This window comes from Exophiala aquamarina, assembly GCF_000709125.1.
Source record: "Exophiala aquamarina CBS 119918 chromosome Unknown aczIA-supercont1.12, whole genome shotgun sequence".
In the NCBI taxonomy this organism is placed as follows: Eukaryota; Fungi; Ascomycota; class Eurotiomycetes; order Chaetothyriales; family Herpotrichiellaceae; genus Exophiala; species Exophiala aquamarina.
In genome coordinates, this window is record NW_013550576.1 from 438,513 (window position 1) to 459,075 (window position 20,563).

The 20,563-nt window shown below is 51.3% G+C and overlaps 6 protein-coding genes across 6 annotated transcripts; 3 read left to right on the forward strand and 3 right to left on the reverse strand.

Annotated features, from left to right (window-relative positions):
• Window positions 1-110: 110 nt before the first annotated feature.
• On the reverse strand, window positions 111-1,409 carry A1O9_10160 (uncharacterized protein; the record flags this gene model as incomplete). Its single annotated transcript, XM_013400895.1, has 1 exon — window positions 111-1,409. The coding sequence occupies one exon, from the start codon at window positions 1,407-1,409 to the stop codon at window positions 111-113; it is 1,299 nt and encodes a 432-aa protein (XP_013256349.1).
• Window positions 1,410-2,578: 1,169 nt separating this feature from the next.
• On the forward strand, window positions 2,579-4,139 carry A1O9_10161 (uncharacterized protein; the record flags this gene model as incomplete). The annotated part of the gene is made up of 3 exons (XM_013400896.1): window positions 2,579-2,677; window positions 2,731-2,959; window positions 3,007-4,139. The coding sequence occupies 3 exons, from the start codon at window positions 2,579-2,581 to the stop codon at window positions 4,137-4,139; spliced, it is 1,461 nt and encodes a 486-aa protein (XP_013256350.1).
• Window positions 4,140-4,991: 852 nt separating this feature from the next.
• Window positions 4,992-6,830, forward strand: A1O9_10162 (uncharacterized protein; the record flags this gene model as incomplete). The annotated part of the gene is made up of 1 exon (XM_013400897.1): window positions 4,992-6,830. One exon carries the CDS (start codon window positions 4,992-4,994, stop codon window positions 6,828-6,830), a length of 1,839 nt encoding a protein of 612 aa, XP_013256351.1.
• A 3,573-nt stretch (window positions 6,831-10,403) lies between these two features.
• On the reverse strand, window positions 10,404-11,907 carry A1O9_10163 (3-deoxy-7-phosphoheptulonate synthase; the record flags this gene model as incomplete). Its single annotated transcript, XM_013400898.1, has 4 exons — window positions 10,404-10,594; window positions 10,701-11,603; window positions 11,725-11,869; window positions 11,902-11,907. The coding sequence occupies 4 exons, from the start codon at window positions 11,905-11,907 to the stop codon at window positions 10,404-10,406; spliced, it is 1,245 nt and encodes a 414-aa protein (XP_013256352.1).
• A 692-nt stretch (window positions 11,908-12,599) lies between these two features.
• Window positions 12,600-17,319, reverse strand: A1O9_10164 (uncharacterized protein; the record flags this gene model as incomplete). Its single annotated transcript, XM_013400899.1, has 2 exons — window positions 12,600-12,686; window positions 12,745-17,319. The coding sequence occupies 2 exons, from the start codon at window positions 17,317-17,319 to the stop codon at window positions 12,600-12,602; spliced, it is 4,662 nt and encodes a 1,553-aa protein (XP_013256353.1).
• Window positions 17,320-19,609: 2,290 nt separating this feature from the next.
• Window positions 19,610-20,205, forward strand: A1O9_10165 (uncharacterized protein; the record flags this gene model as incomplete). Its single annotated transcript, XM_013400900.1, has 3 exons — window positions 19,610-19,655; window positions 19,743-19,949; window positions 20,030-20,205. 3 exons carry the CDS (start codon window positions 19,610-19,612, stop codon window positions 20,203-20,205), a joined length of 429 nt encoding a protein of 142 aa, XP_013256354.1.
• Between the last annotated feature and the right edge of the window lie 358 nt (window positions 20,206-20,563).

A 20,563-nucleotide genomic window follows, 5' to 3' on the forward strand; every position in this document is an offset into this window, starting at 1 on the left:
TAGAAGTCCATCTACTGGAAAATGATGTGCATTATATTCATATCAATATTCCTCGTCACTGTCTCTTGTTGCGTTCGAGGTACTCCTGACTGGCAAGAAGCAATAGGAAATTAACTTCGCAGTTTTGCAAGATCCCATAACCTGTAATCATAGACGGGTGTCTTCCAATCGTCCTCAAGCAGGCCGTACGACTCAACTTCGTTGTCTTTTGGCTTCCGAGGATTCAAAGCCCAATAAGCCACGTCGACGTCTGTGGTGCGGAGATACCGCATGAGATTTTTCCAATAATGCAGGTCTCTCTCAGCAGGATCCCGAGGACTTCCAATTTCACCCACCCATACAGGGGCAGTGTTGTTCTTCCGCAGGTATTCCCAGTTTAGGTCCATGTCTTCAGCAAAAGAATCATACTTGCGATACCAATACGGGTCAAGTGACCCCCAACCAGACCAACCGTAAACATGGGCGGAGTACACCAGCTTGCCATCATACTGAAGCTGGACACCACGTTTGCCTGCCCCAGAAAGGTCATTTGCCGAGGATACCCCTTCAACAACCATCAGCCAGTCTGGTTGAAGCAGATGCAATCTTCTGGCAGCCCTCTCGGCGGCCGCGGCCCACGAGGTCCATAGCCGTGATCCCAGCAACCCCCGAACTTCATTGCGGAGGTCCACGCCTACGACGAGAGGGTTTCGTACGTGTGGTTGCATCACTGTGACAAGGTTATCAACCCACTCTTCCTCTGTTTGAAGTACAGGACAAAAGGGGATGCCTTGATTAGTCCAAGATGCGTCACAAGGCATCGCATCGCAGCACCATCGCGCCTGTGTGATATGATTGTTGATTATGACAGCAATCCCTTCGTCTGTCAATGCACTGACCACGGAGGCGAACACCTCCAGGGCAGGTTTTCCCACAAGGTCTTTGTTAGCGCCCAAGTGCATTGCCTCAATGGCGGGATTCTTGTTGACCATTTCATCAGCATATGGTAAACGAACACTATTAAAGCCTAGTTTGCGGATTGTTGCTGCAATTTGATTCCGATGACGCGTGTTCAGTCCACCGGGAACCATGAACATATCACTTGCTCCATACCAATTGACGGAGCTAAGTTTGCAGCGGGAGCCAGTATCGTCGATTATGTCTCGGCCCTTGGTTCGAAGCGGCGGCACACAAAGTCGCGCATTTAAATTAGGATGCGTCTTGAGCTGATGTTCAATCCTAGGATTGGATGGGTAACCGGAGAGGCTCGCAGAACGTTGACCCCTATACCAAATGATGAGGAAGAAGAAGACCACTGCTGAACACCAAACAAGAAACAAAATGGACGGCACTACTGCGACTTTCCACAAAACCACACTCAAGCGACGAGCAGTATGGGAGATCCTTCTTCTCAGTACAATATCTGGCATCTTGGTAAACTCATCAGGTTATCCGTGCAGCTCTAAGCATTACATACAATCGAGCGTTTGTGCGGTTGAAAGTCCATGAACTACAGGCAGCAAAGTCAGCCGGCAGATCCGGATACATTTCAAGCCGCTTCGCCAGTGCCATGCCATTGGCGAGCCATAAGCAGGTCGAAAAAGGAATATAAAACTCTACCTCCACATCATTCTCTCTCCTTCTCCAGAGGTTTTCTGGCCGCCACTTGTCGGTCTGAAACTCATCCACAGCTCCTTATAAGATGCAAAAGATAGGATTTGATAACACTGACACTGAGTCACAGTGCAATTTAACTTCAATAGGCTTGCTTGCGTGGCTCATCGCTTCGCTGCAAATGAATGGGCCCACCCACCCAAAGCCGGCAATATGATTGGTCGATCCAAAAATGACACCAAAAGAGGTGTTGTGAAGGTTAAGTTTGACCTGTTGGCTAATTATGGCCACGAGCTGTATTCTATGGTAGACAGATGGGAAACCGCTCCACATGATGTTGCTACATACCTACGGGGTGGGCATCGGCTAGGGAGACGTCTGGTCAGGAGGCGCAATGGTCATTCCGAAATGCAATCGACTCCTCTGCCCTAGTTTTACGAGTCTGGATCCTGCTGGATCTAAAAGGATACCTGACAACCTTTGGAAAACACCATAATGTCGGGCCACTTCCTTCGCTCTCTTGCCAATACTTCTTTTAATTATACAATCTGCTCTGCTTCAACTTTTTTTGTTTTGTTGCTCATCACCATCAGCAAGGCCCTTCGATCAGGATATCGCCAAAATGGGAGTGAGCAAGTGGTTCTCGCGCTGCATTCCTGGCCTTTCCACACTTTCGTTGCTCATACTATTGGAATTGTCGCTGAAGATAGTGGAAACGGAATGGATAAGTTTCTACTATCCTGCGTTCCTCCTTCACCGCCATGCATCCTTGATTGCGCAATCGATGTTCGTTCTCTACACCGTTTTTCTCCACCTTTTAGCACTCATCTTCCCCCTCAGGCTATGTGCAGCTGTACACTCCGCGACGAAACAGATTCGCGCTGTGCATAACTCCCAGAAGGGAGTTTCAAGAGCCGAGGTACCAAGTCGTTCGGCGAGCTATGAGTACGTCGAAGCTGGGGGGACGCCATCTCCAAGTGTGACAATGGCCATCATTATTCCCAGCTATAAAGAAGAAGTGGAAATACTTGAGGCGTCCTTACGAGTCCTTGCAAGCCACCGCTACGCGAAGACCTCGTATGATGTATGCTTGACAGCGCTGGGCCTGAAGCTATCTCGTCGCTAACGGAATTTCAGGTATTCCTGGCCATGGAACAAAGGGATCCCAATGCTGCTGCAGTAGCGACGAGCCTCAGTCACCTTTTTAAACATAAGTTCCGAGATCTTCAAGTTACTCTGCACCCTAGCGACATTCCGGGAGAGGCTCCTGGAAAGAGCAGCAATGTCAGTTGGGCTGCTAAAGCGGTTGAGAGGAAGTATGTCAACAGCAGTAGCTGGACCGATGTTCTAATAACGGTAATGGATAGTGAGTGTCTCGGTATCATATTGTAATGTATTGACTGACCGGCAAAGGCGACACCCACCTTTTGAGCAAATACTTTGAGCTCATTTTCTGGCACCACTTGCGTTCCCGCGGAGAGATCGGCCTGTCAGATATTACCTTTTATATGGCACCCATTGTATTTGACCGCAATAGTAATCAAGTACCCCGACTTGTCCGTATGGCAGATCTTATGTGGTGCGGGGCAGGACTATCATGCTTCAATGGGACTTTGCGCCGCAATGCAGTCGCCATACCTACAGCAGTGTACACCGTGTCTCTTTCCCTTGCCTGTCTTGCGGGCGGCTGGGATTCCGGCCCAGAGGCCATCGGCGAAGATATGCACATGCTGCTTAAATGCTATTTCGCAACAGGAGGCCATCTGCACACTATCTCGATCCCGAGCCCTGCTAGTCAATGCAATGTTAGCACTGGGAAGGAAGGGGTGCGAGGATGGGTCGCCAATCACCAAGCAAGATATTCGCAAGGCCTGCGACATATGTGGGGTTCTCTTGATACTGGGTTCGCCGTACGACAATGGCTCAGACTCTCGAAACCACCCGAGACCGATGATAGTCGTCCGTCGGCAAGGGAGGCACCTCTCCCCCCACACGTGCTCCTTCGTTTGAAGCTCGGACAGTATTCGAGTCATAGAGGAGAAGTCAACAAATACACGTGGAGGAATCTGATTCTCTTCACTCGACTCTTTGAGGCGCACTTCTTACCCAACCACCTTTTTCTCGTCCTTGTGGCATCTGCTGTCTACGCATCACTGCCCTATCCGATCAGTCACTGCCGCATCCTGTCAATTACGCTTGACATAACTTCATACATGAGGGCGATAGGATTCGCTCTGATGACTATCTACTTCGTCATCTTCTATGAGCGATATCATCAAGTATGTGTCGAAGCCAGAGAACAGGAGATGCGGCGTGTGGGACTGTATGAAGAACTGGAAATTGAATTTTCCCGCCGGAAAAGGTGGACGCTCGCTTCTATTATCGATTATTTTGTTTTCCCAATCTCTGGAACAGTTTTTGGGAGCGTTCCACTGTTGCAAGCCATTGTATCGCACTTTTGGACGGACAAGCTGGTGTACGTGGTGAGTGCAAAGCCTGTCAAAGCTGGTGGCCAAGGGCAGAAGGAGCAAGAAGCGAATGCCTAAATTATTCTATACCATCGCGGCGCCCCATGAGGGATTGTTAGCTAGGAAACTAGTATACGGAGTATAAATAGAGGTTTATTCCAGGAGAGAAGAGAATAGATGATTAAAGAGTGTTTGAATACTCTTAAGCAACTTGGGTGGTCAATCCCGGGCCCCTGTTCGTTCCAACCACCAAGGCAGGTCACGTGAGGAGTCAGTCACGTGCAGAGATAACCCGTGACGAATTCCAGGTGTGTGACGGCGATGGACACGTGCAGAGCCCCTGAACAGGCTCCCAGTTGCCAGACAGACCTCAACGAATCTAAAGGTTTAGCGGTCATTCACTTCACGTAGATGGTAGCTTACCGAGCCAGTCCTGTGGACAGTCATCACAGTCGACCGAGACCATTGGACACGGAGACACAGAACGTGTGTAAGTTCTTCCCAGCAACCAGACCAAACCATCGACGAGTTTCTTGGTTCTCTTGTTCTTGCAAAACGCGTCTCAGAAGCAACCCCTGTCTGCCCTGGTCTCTGTCCTCTGTCCTCTGCTCTCCTCTGTCCTGCATTTTTGCCCAAACCCCGGATCCACCACCAATGATTTGACCAGACCACCACCATCCATTTTCAATTCCACCTCGTTTACCCTACTACCCAGCCCTGGACTGCTACTTACCACCTACACTGTTCACAGCACTCACCTTGTGTTACTCATTCTACTTTCCCCTCGCCTCCCTTACGGTTCTGATCGCCCACGATGATCGCTTTCGACTCTTGATTCACCGCAGCTTGCATTTCGCTCTTTCTGTCCTGACGTTCTTGCACCTGCCATCCACTGCCTAATCTGACTTGCGCTTGCCGGCTTCCTCAGCCATGTCTGCTAATTCCGGAAATGGCGGCGTCAGGAACCTTCGGGCTATGTTCGAGAACAAAGCTGGTGATCAATCTACATCTCCACCAAGCCGAGGCCGATCCCCCAATCCCTCGGAATTCTCCAACGGGAGCAGACCTGTCAGCAAAGTTCGAGCAAGCTTCGTCGCAGTCGAGAGACCAGGCGAGAACGGCGGTCCCCCTATCCTTGGTCTTAGAAGGGCCAGTGAAGTTAGCAGCCTAGGTGGCATTCAAGAGAACGCAATAGCGGACGGTGGCCACCTTGAGAGATCGTATACCGCCAGGACAGATCCAGACATGAAGGAAGATACTCGCCCGCAACTCGCCAGAGCCCCCTCCTCTACCAATGGTACCGTCGAAGGTGGATTGGGCAAGATATTGAAAGGCTCTTCTTTCGCCGACCCGTCAACGCCGTCAAAGGCCCCCAAAGCCACTTCAGCAACCCCAAATGCAAAAAATCTCGGCGAAGCTCTATCGTCTGGAAAGTTGCAGAGTCAGGCCCCGAAAGCAGCTACTTCGAAAGCAACCGACAGCACCAAGGCTGCCACTATGGTCAAGAACATGAAATCAGACGGCAAAAGCGGTCCTCCTCCAGCAACTACCCTACAGACCACCAAAAGTGCACAGCCCGTCAAGCCTCCTCCAACGAGACTGGCTGTAAAGTCAGCTCCCAAATCTCCCGTCATCTCGAAGCCTTCTCCAAAGACCCCAACATCGCCTGTCGCAAGCATTAAAGGAGGACCTGCAAAAATCAAAGGCGTTATGGATTCGGCGAAACAATCTCAACAAGCTAGAGCCGAAAAACAATCTGCTACAAAGCAAGAAAGAGCCCCGCCTGCGCCCAAGTTGGATACACAGGCAAAGGTCAAGCCAGCAAGTGATGCCGTGAGGAAGGAAAAGACTCCGGCATCGCCCAAGGTGTCCAGATCACCCAAAGTCACAAGAACCAAATCGCCCACTAGACCTGTGAGACTTCCTGCTGGTGCAACAGCCAATACTACTGCTTCAGCTGCGAAAGATACACATCATTCGCCTACGGACCCCGACTTCCGCAAATCGATCACGAAAAAGGCATCTTCATTGTCGATTCGACAGCCTCGCCCAAGCGTTTCTTCCACCACCTCCACTCTGGCAAAGAAACCTTCGCGTGCATCATTGGCAAATGGGCATGACAAGCACGAGCGACCCAAATCTCGAGTCAGCGTACAAGCGAGCAAGCCCGATGAAGGGTTCTTAGCAAGAATGATGCGACCAACGACAAGTAGTGCTCAGAAGACCCACGATAAAGTCCAAGTCAACAGCCCTCCGCGTCCAAGAACATCAACTTCCCATAGACCTAAGGATGTGACAACAAAGAAAGCACCTCCTCCGAAGATGCCTCTTGTAAAGCAACAGATACCCACAAATGAGGATGAGACCGAGATACATGAAGCGGGCCATGATCCAAGTGTGCTTCCGGAAGAAGAATCAATACTGCCTGGTCAAGATGAATCCAAGGAGGCCAAGCAGGATGCACCAATCGCACCCGAGAAGCAGGATGAAGTACCACTACCGGCTGTGGAAAATACGTCTTCTTCCAATCTAGAGCATCAGCTTCCCGCCGAAGCAGTCGCCGAGGACGCAACCATTGAGGTGAACAAGGAAGAACAATTTGAACAAGATATGGAGGAAGAAGGGCAATTGACAGAAGCCAAGGAGGACGCAGCTATTCACGAGCAAAACCAGACTGTCACCACATCAGATATAGTTGAACCAGAATCACCTGTGGAAGAAGTCAAGGGAGGACAGGAACCGGTTCAGGAAAATGCTGTGACAGTGTAGACTCGAGTCAACCTGAATTCTCTGACTGTCGGGTTTTTCATTCAATACCAGCTTTCTGATGAATTTACCACATTAACAGCGATTTAGCGATTACCCCAACTTCTCATACCCCCAACTTAGCTGAAATTCTATTCTTATTCTAAAGCGGAATCTATTGATTTTAAGGGCATTCAGTGTCGCGTTGCTCTTGTAAATTTCCCACCCGTCGTGACGATGCTGAGATCGCATCCAAAAGGGGTTAGACCAAAGCAATCTTTCTTATTGAGACACATTTCCGGCCACACAACAAGCCAACAACAACATCCCTTCTCGAGCCTATGATTTCGAAGCCCGAGCCTTCGCATGCGTTTCTATTCAGGCCATCATCCGGCCTCTTTGCTTTGACTTTTGGGAGCTTGTCGCATACTTGATCCCTTTGTATCAAACTTATTCACTCCTCTTTGCAGCCGGCCATTCCATTCTTCGGGCCGAGTTCGAGGAGCTGCAGAGCCAGTATTCTCTTGTGAAAATGATGTGCGCAGCGAATCCCATAGCATGGAGCGCCCTTCTTTCTCTCGTCCGCTGGTCAAAGGTGAGTGAGCAACTCGGACCGCATTGAGGTAATGTGGGTTTCATATTACTCTTCGAGACCTAGATAAAGGTCCTGTAAAGGTTTGGACATTTCCACTACTATCATGACCTCCTAGAAACTTCAAAGCTCCCCGACAACTCCTTCCTTCTCTAGGACAGCGTACTGATCTATACCAAGTGACGGACGCGGACAACTACTAAAAGAAAATGAGGCTCACGGCGCCAACGGTCGCGGCGATCCTGGCATTCACAATGGCACGCGCCGGCGCGTTGCCGTCGCCTGAGGTCGAGGCTGGCCGAGATGTTTCGGACACACATCACCCTGCTCGAGAATTCGTACCCGACTTCTACCATGATGTTGATGATGCGCATTTCCAGAAGCGGGCTCCTCATGAGGGAGGCGGTGGTGACACAGGTGATGGCCGACCCGGTGAGGGCCCACGTCAATGGGGCGCTGGCGGTACTGCCGGGAACTGGGCCGAGTACAATGGAGCAGCGGGAGGCCCCTGGCACGGCGGAAAGCCCAGTGGCGCCCCAGCGAGCGGCCAGGGCGAACATAGTTGGGGCAATGGTCAGGGTAACGGCCCCATGAAACGCGACGATACCTCGTCGACCCAAGAGTCCGGCGTGTACCCAGCCTCCGGGCTCGTCTGCGGGTGCGCACAACCGCCTGACGGCTACGACGTCTCCGAGACAGGAATGCTCTGCGTCTGCACCATACAAACCGACGACGGGTCCGACCTCTCCGATCCAGAGAGGACATCGGGCCTCACCAGGCGTGGAAAGTCAACAACTATGGACATCCACAATCAATGGGACTGGTGGCAGGACCAAGGGGGACACGGGGACCAGATGGCGGGGCTGTACCTCGGCAATCCCACCGTCAGGAATATGGATTTCAAATTTGGCGTGTGGGAGAGTATGGGTGGGATCAAGAAGCGCGATGAGACTGGTGACGGGGATGGGATCAGAGAGTCTGTTCGTGGTGGTGACAAGGGGAGGAAGAAGGTTAATCATGAGCTTTCTGGGCAGCCAGGGACTCAGGGAGAGAATCCCAAATGGTCGTGAGTTGGTTCAGGGACTGCCAGGTTCCCCGTCGCGGTGCTGAGGGTGGTGTCTTGCCAGTATTTCGTTCCGCCTGCCTCGAGAGCAGCTATATACCAGCGGCATGTGGACATCCCGAGCGGGCTGGCTCTGCTTTGACGACTTTCCATTTTCTCATTGTGTCTTGCTTGCGATGCTATTTCAACCGCTCCCCCCCTCTGTTTTTTTCACTTCATAGTACTCAGAAACAGGTCCAGGCAGAAGATTGTCCAACGACTCTCGACCTGGGATGCTATTGCGCTGGATGCCACGCACCCCAAGGCTGCCGCGTTTTGTCCCAACAGATTGAGCTGAATCGTTAGCCGATGCTCATTTTCAGAACCAACCCCATTCCACCCATTCATTCATTCATTCATTCACTACATTTCAACTTTTCGCCCTCGCCTACTTTCGGGGCATATCTTAAGGTCTGGAGCCAGGAAGAGGTCGGCGTCTTCTCGCCCACTTGGCTTGCGCATTGACGCATCCAAGCACGCACGCACAGGCTCTGAGGGCTTCCTTGCGCACTTCCGCGGCCATATATCGATTCACACCGAGCGAGCCATTGCTCCGAGAGCACTCGTTCGCTCGTTCCTTCGCTTGAGTGCACGGCACAGCACAGGCGCGGAGACGAGGAATCGAGACAGGACAAGCACACTCGTTCGGTTTCGACCTTGGGGGGTGGGGGGGAGAAGGGGGCTTTTATTTATTTGTTTGACCGCACAATGCGTCAATTCCACGATAGATGACGTGCGCGACATTCCACTCCCTCTCTCTAGACAGTCCAGCTCGATAGTATAGTCTAATCTAGTCTTACGATCCCGTCGCTTCGTAACCGAGCCTCGTCTCGTCTCGTCTCAGTGACAGCCAGACACCTTTCGCAGTCGCCTATGGAGGACAGACAGAATTGGGTGTTTTTCGATCTCGCTATTGATTTCCTTTTCTTTCCAACCATATTCCCTTGTCCAAGCCCCTTTCTCTCCATTTTGTCTAGGTGTGGTTCGTCCAAGGTCGAGAAAGAGGACGGGCGACATGGATCGTTTCTTACCTCCGCGAAATTGGGACCCAACCCAAGCCCAAATTTTTTTTTTCAGTGACGTTGAATTGTATGAGATAGAATGTTCGGACCCCAAAAAATATACAGTGGTGACCTTCTTCTGGGTCGCTCGCTTTGCATCTTTCTTTTGACATCTGGCCCTTCTCTCTCTATATTTAAGTACTCGACGCCTGGGGGGCTACGTCTATGACTGTAGCTTATGTCAGTGCACGATCACTAGTCAAGATATGTATAGTCCAATTCCAGTTCGATTAAAGGTCAATATCTTGTTTATTCCCCTCACATGCCATTTTCAGTACATCCGGGGCAATGGAAATATAAAAGCAACAGTAGTAATGTAGAGGAGAGTCAAACAGTCAATCAATCAGCTCGGAAGAAAGAACAATGCATGCGTGCATCCGTCAAAAAGCCTTTTCCCTCACGCCTCCCAAGAGACTTGAAGTCAGATCTCTATCATTTATTCATGGCGTCGCTTCTTTTCAATGTCCCTGCTCGTGGTTTTGAAAAGCCGCATGTGGTGGTCTGTTTGTGATGGTGGGTTTGTACGTAGCGTGGTGTCCAAGATTATCCCAGTCTGCAAGCCGCTGGTCAAGGTTGGTATTTCTCGTGTTTACTCCCCGATGTGCTTTCAAACCGTGTGAAAAAGCGATGCGCGCTGTATGTCCTCGCCTTTTCCTTTGGCTTTCTTTCCCTTTCCGTCCGCAGGCCCAGCCAGCAAAAGTACGAGCGCCGAAGTCAGCTCGCCCACTCCCTCCCTCAGAGGGTATTCAGCTCCATTTTCGATAATATGCAACATGTCGACGTCCTCAAGACAAAGCAACTGCCCAACCGCCTAATCGAACCGTCTAACTCAATAAGATGAATCAAGAATGGCCGTTCGACGTCGTCGTGTCATTCGCAGCAGCAACAGGGCCGAGTTTCTCTCTCCGCTTCCTCACGCTCGACGCGAGGACCTCCAGGACGGACTCAGTGTCGTCCCAGCCTATGCAGGCGTCGGTTATGGAGACGCCGTACTTCAAGCCGGGTTTGCCTTCTATGGGAACTTTTTGGTTTCCTGTGGTTCCACTGTTAGCATCGGGGCGCTCATAATTTCGCTGCTCCGTTCTTGCATCGTTCCATTGCGTACATTTCTCGAGGATGGGATGTGGGTCCAAACTTACCTTCGCTGATGTGACTTTCAATCATGACGCCCATGATGCCTTCCTCGCCCTGCTCGATCTGGTCGGCGATAACCTTTGCGACTTTGGGCTGGTTTTTGTGATTCTTCTCGCTGTTTCCGTGGGAGCAATCGACCATGACTTTCGCGGCCAGGCCCTTGGCAGTCAGCTTCTCTTTGGCCTGCTTGATACTCTCACTGTCGTAGTTGGTCCCAGTGGTACCGCCGCGAAGAATGACGAAACAGTCCTCATTCCCAACAGTGCCCACGATAGCGACGACACCAGGTTTCGTGACAGACAGGAAATGGTGCGGGTGGCGGACGGCGCCGATGGCATCGATGGCAACGCCCAGGGTGCCGTCAGTGCCGTTCTTGAAGCCGACGGGGAAAGACAGCCCGGACGCCAACTCCCGATGCAACTGGCTTTCGGTGGTCCGGGCGCCGACGGCGCCAATGGAGAGGAGGTCGGCGAGGAACTGGGGGGAAATGGTGTCAAGCATCTCGCTGGCAAGCGGCATGCCCTTGGCGGTGAGGTCGACGAAGAGCTGCCTACTAAGCCGCAGACCCTTGTTGATGAGGAAGCTGCCGTCGATCTCCGGGTCGTTGATCAGCCCTTTCCACCCGACGGTGGTCCGGGGCTTCTCCAGGTAGGATCTCATCACGATGACCAGGTCGTCCTTGTACTTCTCCTTCATCTTAAGCAGTCGGTCGCAGTAGTCCAGTGCTGACACTGGGTCGTGGATGCTGCAAGGGCCTATGATCACCAAAAGCCGTCGGTTGGAGTCGGTGCCTTGGACGACGGCGACGCAGTCATCACGTCCTTGTAGCACTGTCTGCTTGGAGGCAGCGGTCTGAGGGATTTCATGTTGTAGGAGATCGGGCGGTGTGAGTGGATTATAGCCACGGACTGTGCACGAAGCCAGGGAATCAGACCCCTCCAGTTAGCCTCCAGGGAGCGAGAGACGAAGCAGTTTCTGAAGGACAACGGAGTATTCGAGGGCAGGCAGGAAGAAATCAGAAACACGTACTTCGCCAATCCTCCGAGCTCTCTTTGTTGCCGACATTGGAATTGTTGATGTAGTAGGTCTGTTGTTTTGCACGAGTCAGTCGGTGTGATGCATGGAATGGCGTCCAAATGGGCCCAACGACTGCGGGGAAAATAAAAAATATAATCTGTGTGTGGGTTCGGAAGACGAGGGACTTACGGCCATGTAGGGCAGACGGCAGACAGAAACGAATGGGCTACAGTCGCAGACTAACGAAGGGATGATCTGATTTGAGGGCCCAGGTGAAAGGGAATGTTAGCTAGAGAATACTGTAGGTTGGATGAGCATTTGAGGTGAGAATGGGAAAAAAAGCAGAATCTGTCAATCAATACTGGACTGGGACCCTCGCTGGATGGATCCTGGGCGGTGACTCAACCGTCCAAAGGCGCGAGCGGGCCACCCCCTTCGCCCTGCTCCAAGCCCACTGTACATAATTAATACTTGAAGGTCCAGAACGGAGCAACGAAACCGGAGAATCATGGTGCAAACCCGTACTTTGGTTCCTGCATGACGGCATCATTTACAGAGCCGCCGATTGGCCGGTTGGATAGGGAGGAGTCTTCGACAAAATCTATATCATCCTGTCCACCAGCTCAGCTCGCACGACGTCGATACTGGTGCTGGTAGTGTTTTCAACCATCTCTGCCTGTATAATGATGCATAGGTATATATTTCTACCACTAGTGATAATAATGCCAATCCTGTCTTTGTCCTTTCACCTCATCCAATCCCACTTCTTCTACTGGTGGTCTGCGCACACTAAGCATGAAAAAGTCATCTTCATAGGCCCTTCTTACTATTACCCCAGGGTACCCTCTTCGGACTTCGGCAGCCTTCATGGTCTCATGCCTCATGCCTCATAAGTCGTTCATTTCCGTCGTCAGAGATGATGCATCATGGAACAGGTCGATAAGGCACCCAGCAGACCACGCCTGCGTGGGCGACTAAATATCACCAATAATTAGTATTTGTGACCACACACACGACGCGAACAGAACTTACCGAATCAGCACAGTACGACCCATCCTTGTTCGTCAGTTCCGTCAGTCCTTTCCACGGGCTGTCCTTGATGGCTTGCTTGCATCCTGCGAGACGCCGAGTCACTTGCTGGAACGACTCCAACCTGCCTGCTGCTGACGTCTGTCTCATCAAGTCGAATTTCAGCAATGCCCTCAAGAAGAAGCCGGTCGGCCACAGCCATTCTGGCCCTTGATGATAGTTTCTGCCCTTCGAGGTCGCGAAGTCGGTCGAATCTTCCGAGTTGTTGTAGTAGGGTCGATAGTTCAAATCCGATGGATCCAGAGTTGCCATTCCTGTTGGTCCACGGAGGAAATCATCTGCTGCTTTCAAAGCAACCAATGCTTTATCGGGGCTAAACAAGTCTGGCGCAACTGTCATCGCAATGGGGAAGTTGCATCGCAATTGGTAGTCTTCATACTCCTTTCCAGACTTGTACAGGTCTTTGTAGATGCCACGCCGGTTGATGATTTTGGGATCCACGTCATCACCAATATCATCCTTGGGATCGACAGGTACCCAGTATACCTTTTCGAAATTCGCCTTGATACACTCGACCCATTCATTAAACGTGATCTTTTCACCCTGATCTGTCTCGACGCCAGAATACTGGTATTTGCCCGCCTTGTTGAGTTCTGCTACCCATTTCAAAGCACTGTAGGAGAGACCAGTGATCTCAACTGCTGCTCCATCTCGAGGTGTACCAGGCACACCCTTACTTCCAGCTCGTTCACTCTCCCCCATCTTGTCCATCCATGTTCCGCAGTTGGACTGGCTGCCCCCAAAGATGATGCCTGTCTTCCAATCGACCTTGACGTCAATTTGAAATCCTTCCGGTCTCATTTGCATGTCAAGATTAGGCCCCGCATTGTGTTCCCGGAAAGACAGCCCAGACGCGTGTCGCTGGAGGATCTCTTGGATGATATCCTCGACCGTAGACTCCTTGGAATACGCTCGTGGATCATCATGCGGGAACCAAGTATCATCATATGGCAGGAATCGACGGGGTACCTTCTCTTTCAAGACCGATATCCCATCTGGCACAATTTGGGCGTAGTCTTGAATGTTCTGGAGGAAAAACCATGGGGAGTCTCGGGAATTGTATCTCGGGGCTGCACCACTACTAAGCAAGTTGGGAATCAGTCCATGTTTCAAGACACTGCCAAATGCCTTGATGTGTTCCTTGGCTTCTTCGTAGCGGCCTGTGCACAGGAATAGGCCTCTCAGCGAGATGAAGACATCACGGCCCCAGCAGCGGGCCCATTCGACCGAAAAATGAGGCAGACCGGCAGCAAGAGACGGCACACTCTTGGTCGGCCATAGTGATGCCGACTTCACGTAACCAGTCTGCTGAATGCTGACAAGAGCCAAGCTTTGGACAAATTCCTGGCTATTTTGGATGCTTGGACTCATGAGCTCAATGGCTCGCTTGACAGCTGCATTATAGGCCACTTGAACAATCAAGGCAAAGTAGCGTGGCAGCAGGAAGCTTGGTATATTCCGAACGGCAGCAAATCGTTCCTGGAGCCATTGCGCTGGCTTATACAGACGGGAATACCCTTCCTGTTTGGAGATCCGTTCGATCCGACCAACCAGGAAATCCAATGCCCACTGTCCCTCACGAAGATGCCTGCAGAGCGGGTGTCCCAGGTTGTTGGTTCGAACAATCGGTTCAATGGCGCTCCACCAGCCTTGAAGACCTGCGTAGACCAATGGTCCGTGACCAGGAATGTTGTACACGCCATCTTGGCCCGCACTCGAGTCCCGCTCTTCGGCGTCGCATCGATAGAGCAAAAAATTGAGATCGATAAGATCCAGTTCGCCGAACCCTTCTTCACAACCGCTCGCGATAAAATTTCCCAGCCCCTGTGAATGTTCCGCGGATGGCACCCACGTCTCGAACAATGCAATTGAACCAGGAGGAAAAAAGTCGGCAACTCTGATTGTGGTATCGCCATTTTCACTTTCAATGGTCGCTCCCTTGATATTCCTGACGCGAGCTGGTAGTCCGACGAGATATTCCTTATCATCCAATGCTTCCTTCTTTGCTTTGTCACTTTGGTCCACTTCCAACACCCAAGAGCCCACGATTTTGGCCTTGGTTCCAGCAAGATGAACAGGGCTTAAGCCGCCATTTCCGTTTCCACTCCCAGGGAATGCGGTGTGCGCGATCAAGAAATATCCCTTTCGAGAATCTGGATGGACACGATGTAAAGTGATCATCTCGCCTTCGTGGTGGAGGAAGGTTTCATCATACCCATCCCTGCCCATCATGGTGTGGATATGGTTGAGCAGCTTCTTGACTCCAGCAATACCTCCTTCACCTGCACCCGTGTGAACCTCACCCTCGGAGCTGGTAGAGGTATATTGTCGATTTTCGTGAACAATCTCGACAATTTTGGGGTATATTTCATCGAAGCCCATCACACTTCCGGTAGCACAAGCGCACATGTTGACCAGGGCGGCGGTAGGTAAAGTGTCTCGAGCATCTCTCTTTTGCGCCGGCATTTCATTGTCATGTGTACAATCCATGAACAAGGCGTGGACGGGAGACTCTCGAATGTGCTTGACGATCTCCTTGGTAGGGGGAGAATAACCATTACCGTTGACAAGGTTGTTGGTTTGCTTCGTTCCGGTTCGGGAAGGGACGTTGATCTCAAAACTACCAATCGGTCGACCTGACTGTCGATGCACAACTCTGCTCAATTCCTGAGTGCTCCAAGCCTGCATGGCTTCACGGATCAGCGCGCTGATACCCAAGCGCTTGACGAAGATGAAGTCGGTGGCTTCATTTCCGGTGAACAGTTCTGCAAAAATCGCAAGGTTCGGCTGAACCTTTCTCGCCTCATCCAGTAGATATTCAGCTACATGAATAGGGGTAGAGTGACAGTTGTCAATGCGGAAAGCAGTGAAATACTTGGCCATTAATTGCACGTATTTGGTCATATGCTCCCACAAGAATGGGTTATCTTCTGGGCCCTTGCCATATCTCAATTTCACACAGTCGCTCCATGGGATCAGCTCTCTTCTGAGATAAGGTCTCCAATCCGGACCTGCATTGTCCTTCATGGCATCGGCGGCCCAAATCCAACCGTTCACCGCGAGAGCTAGAGACCGTGTATTGTGTTTTTTGGTGGTCTCATTAAGTGGAAGCCGGGCGAAGTAAGTCTCGATCAAAGGATTTTTCTCCGTGATCGGGCCTAGTCTCGGGCCATTCGCATCAAGCCTAGTATACTGTAGTCGTCCTTTGACTTGATCCAAGATTGCAGATGTATCTGCATCATACTCACGATAGAAAGGTAAATTCAACTCGTTCAAGATATCCTTGATACCAGCCTCCGCTGACGAAGTATTACCACCTTCAAATCTCCCGTATAGTACGGTCAGGAGGGCCGCACCCACTGCTGGGTCGACTTTCCTGGAATATCGACCATCGATCCGCAAGCCATTGAGCAGGCCCTTCTCTTTCAAAAAAGTTGCCTTTTCATAGAGCGACCATTCCTTGATGCGATCTAACCCACCACCAATGGTGTCATCGAATGAGCCCGATGGGATTTTGGTATCACCCTTTTCCCATGCACCAAGCACCGCTTGAACATCGGATACGATGTCAACCACGAAAAACTCCCAAAGGCGAATTTTATTGATGACGTGCTCTTTGATACCTCCAACGACCTTTTCCAGATCACTGGAATCCTGGAAATCCGTCGGAAGACCGAGTGACTTGAGCTGACAGCTATACTCAAGAAGAGCATCGTCTAAGGCCAATGCAGACTCTAACCACGGAGATGTCTCCACGTTATAGCCAGCTTCTGGGTGTGCCTCTAACCATTTGCTGTTGTTCGCGGTATGATTGAACACAACATCGGTCAAACCGAGAAGACCATGTTCTTCCTCCATGGATTTGATCAGCTTGGCTACACCATTTTCACCCTCGGGGAAGAGTTCTGTGTCGAAGGAGAGTTGGTCATAGAGACTGTATGGCGAATTTGACTCGCCACGGGGTTGCAGGGGTGTAAAGTGCACCATGTTGTATCCTCTTCCACTAATACCTCTAAGGTGTTTATTCCAGTCTCCAGGATACTTTCCCATGAACTTTGACACGACTGAAAAAATCCCCAATGCGTCCAATGGCAGGCTCGAGCCTCCAAGGACCAGTTTTGGCTCGATATCGACGTAATAGGTAGGAGTGCGGGTCGGTTCTGGAGTCTCGACCTTTGAGGTAGAGAATTCTGGGAGCGGAGTATAGGTGGTATAGAATGAAAAGGCGCCCGCAGAAGTGATGGGGATGTCGACCTCGAGGGTTCGATTGAAATCGGTACGAAGCTTGAATTCGCGGAAGTGGTTGCGATCAAATCTCTGGCCGGGTTCAGGGATATTGACCCATAAGCTTCCTTGACGACATATTGAGCTTGCTCCTTCGATGGCAAACCTCAAGTAGTACACCGGATCTGTCGGCGCAGGGAGGTAAATGTACTCGTTAGGGACATCAGGCGCGCCCAGATCGGTCAAGGGCAGTAGATAGACCTGACGAGTACCCTGGTGGGTTTTGGGAGGCATGGTGGCTGCTGATAGCGGTGGACTCGAGCTTGATTGCGTGGAGGTTTGCTATCGCATTGTCTGAGTGCGGAGGGTTCCTGAATAGCAGTGAATGGGTAGGTAGACGACCGCAAAACAAACACAACTAGGAAAGAGGATAATCAACAACGCGACTGCTAATGCAGAACAAAGCAATGGATACAAGACGGCGAAGTCCAAAAAAAAAAGGTACGAGCAGTAGGGGTTGTGCGGATGGGACAGAATGAGAATGAGATTGTTTGCTACTGGGATAGGAACCAACGGCGAAGGCAAGGTTGGGCGGGACGGGTGAGATGGGAAAGTCAAAAATTGGGCCCAAACATGTTCCTGCATTCCGCTCTTGCATTTCCAAGGTAATTCTAGGTGTCGCTTTTCAAGACCCGGATCCAGTCAGTGAGCTGGATTGAGCTTCTTGCTGCGTGAGCGGTGAGACCCACGGATCTCTCAAGGCTTGAATCCGACCATCAAATACTCCATGTCTTGTTGTCATCTTGAGCTTGCACACTGGCATTTTGGAGACCAAGAATGTCTGTACGGAGTACGGGGTTGAGGCTCGCGTCAGTGGCTGATTATGCATCCAAGCTTACCCCACTATCTCAACAAAGAGCTTGTTACAAGGAAGGGAGTTTTGGAGGGACGGTATTTGAGATGGTCGAGGCAAGAGTTGACATTGACTTGCCACATCGCCGGTACGACACGGTGGTATGTGGTCGAGTCAAATGAAGCACACACATGTCTCATCTAGTATCTCATTCAACTTCGCGTAGAGGAGATATTTTTTCAAGTGACAGCCATGGCCCATTTGCACATGCGAAGAGTCAGAACATGGACCACTAGTGCGCCGTTCTCTGGAGAGAGTACTCCGTACCACCAACTAGCACCCCACTAAGGGTCACTAGCGCCCCTTGAAAGTGCTAGAGTGCCTTTTGGCCTTGGCACTACGTCATGGACTTTGTCTCCGTCTCACTGCCACTGCTCGGAGGGCACTGTTGCACTTGGAGGCGGGACTGACCAGAGCGGAAGGACTGGAACACGTGACTCAACACCTGCCGACGTGCTAACAAACTCGTGCCGCTTGGGCAGTGATCCCAACAAGGGAAGTTCTGTGCCGTCCGTATATAAATGGCAGTATTAGCAGTGCGCGATACTTCGCTGCGGGTTCTATTTCCGTGTGATCTTCCAGGTCACCTGGCTTGAATCCTTCATCGATTCCATCGTATCCGAATCCTTGCACCTGCTGTTAAATCAATCCATGATGACCATCAAAGAGACACTCCTGCGCGCTCCTATTAAGAACACCAGGGAACAACCTGCGAAGGAGAGCTATTCTGGTTTGTAGATCATGCATATGAGAGGAGAGACACTCAATTCCTGGCAAAACCTGCTCGTTGCCTGATGCGCATCCTTCCGCGTGGGAAAAAGTTGAGGGGTTCACGTGGGTCTGGGGTATGCTGGGCTAGTATTCAAGCCTACCGAGAAACATTTAAAGGATAGCAAGTTATCTTAGGGTCGCCTCGGCCTTTTCCTTAGATCGAGGCCAATCGATGCCTTTTGGCCTTGGGGCTCACGAGCGACGTATGAAGACCTCGCTGGAGACTGCCGAACTCCAGACCCCCAGGAAATGAGGTGGCCGGCTGGCCATCCAGCTTGGGTCTTCCAAGCATGCCAAGCCGGGCTTGGGAAGAGCCTTAAGCTGTTTTCCATCAAATGAGGCCTTTTCTCTTACGTCTCAGTTTGCTCAGTGCCCTCAGTAGCAGCTCACAAGGACGCTACCACCTCCAGCTTTTTGGGTGATCCTTTTTTTTTCGCTCCGCACGTGTGACCGTGCAAACATTTTCTGTCCAGTTGCCTGGCCAGCGCGGGCGCGGGGCGCAATGATGCAATGCAAGACGCCGCAGAAATGTCAAAACTGATAAAAGTGAAAACTGGACTGGTATCTCTGTCCGTGCGAGAAGGTGTGTGCGTTGACTTTCACTTCATCTCATCCCTTTAGAATCTCCAAGTCCCGACCCGTGTGCAGTGAAAACCATAAATCGTTCTTGCTGCTGCAACCCGTATCCCCATCCTGCTATACCCCCTCGCATTTCTTCCTCCAAGTCAACACATCCGGACCGTGAGGTCTAGTAGGAAGTTCCTCAACAATCATTGCTCTGTCCAAATCACTCCCAGTTGGCTGCGATTCTTCTGTCTTCTCCTGGGCGGCACCATCTTCCCGGTCGTCGCAATCACCTGCTACCACATCCGATATCCAATAACACCCCTTCCAACCCTCATGGCAGAGAGCGGAAAACCAATCATGTACGGCCGAGGCGGTGCTGGTGAGTTTCCCCTACAGGCCCCCCTCCTACCTGTCTCTTCTGCAGGAGTCCTCGACATTCTTCTGACGTCTCATGCGTAAACAACAGGCAACGTGACAACCAAGAAGGAGAAGGTGCCAAGCCCCAATGTCGAAACAACACCCACCTTAAAGTCAAAGATGTATACCACAGGACGGGGCGGCACAGGCAACATGGCCAAAAACGACCCCGAGCGTCCTGAAGAAGCCCGCCGAGCTCAGGATGTGGACATCCCCGGATTGACCTTGCCAGAGGGCTCTCACCATACCGGCAGAGGTAAGATCTCCTGAAAACCGTTCAACTGAATCCCTCTGGTGTAAGGAGAAACTGACCTGTTTCATTTCCTCAACCTCTAGGGGGCGCAGCCAACAAGTACACCCCTTCGGAGATCGAGCAACAACAAGCGCGCATGAACAACGAAAAGGTGCGATCGGAATCCTTCCGTCGCAGTGGTTCAAAGGAGCGGGGCGGTATTCGAGCGCTCGCGGACAAAGCAAAGGATGCTGTCACCGGCAAGCACAATGAAAAATAGCCACCCAACCGTGACTGGGGAGTGCCTGGTTGTTCATCGCTTTCTTAGAAGCCTTGCAAACTCACCCATATTCTTTTGTAATGGGCACGCGGGGGTTGGGTGTTTTCATCTCGGGCGATTTCTCTCTACGATCAGGGTTTCGAGGATACGGTATTAGTGAGCAGGTTAGCCTTGATTTTTGCATTTGTCAGTCCCGTGTTCTATAGCACGGGCATCGGTGTTGAGGGAAACCCAACACACGAATCGGAAGAATTTCCTATGGTAATCAACATTGCCGTTCCTTGTTCGGCGATATGTACGAGTATGTTGGAGTACGGAGGGCCTCGTACTGCGTAATGAGTAACGAATAGCCATTGGA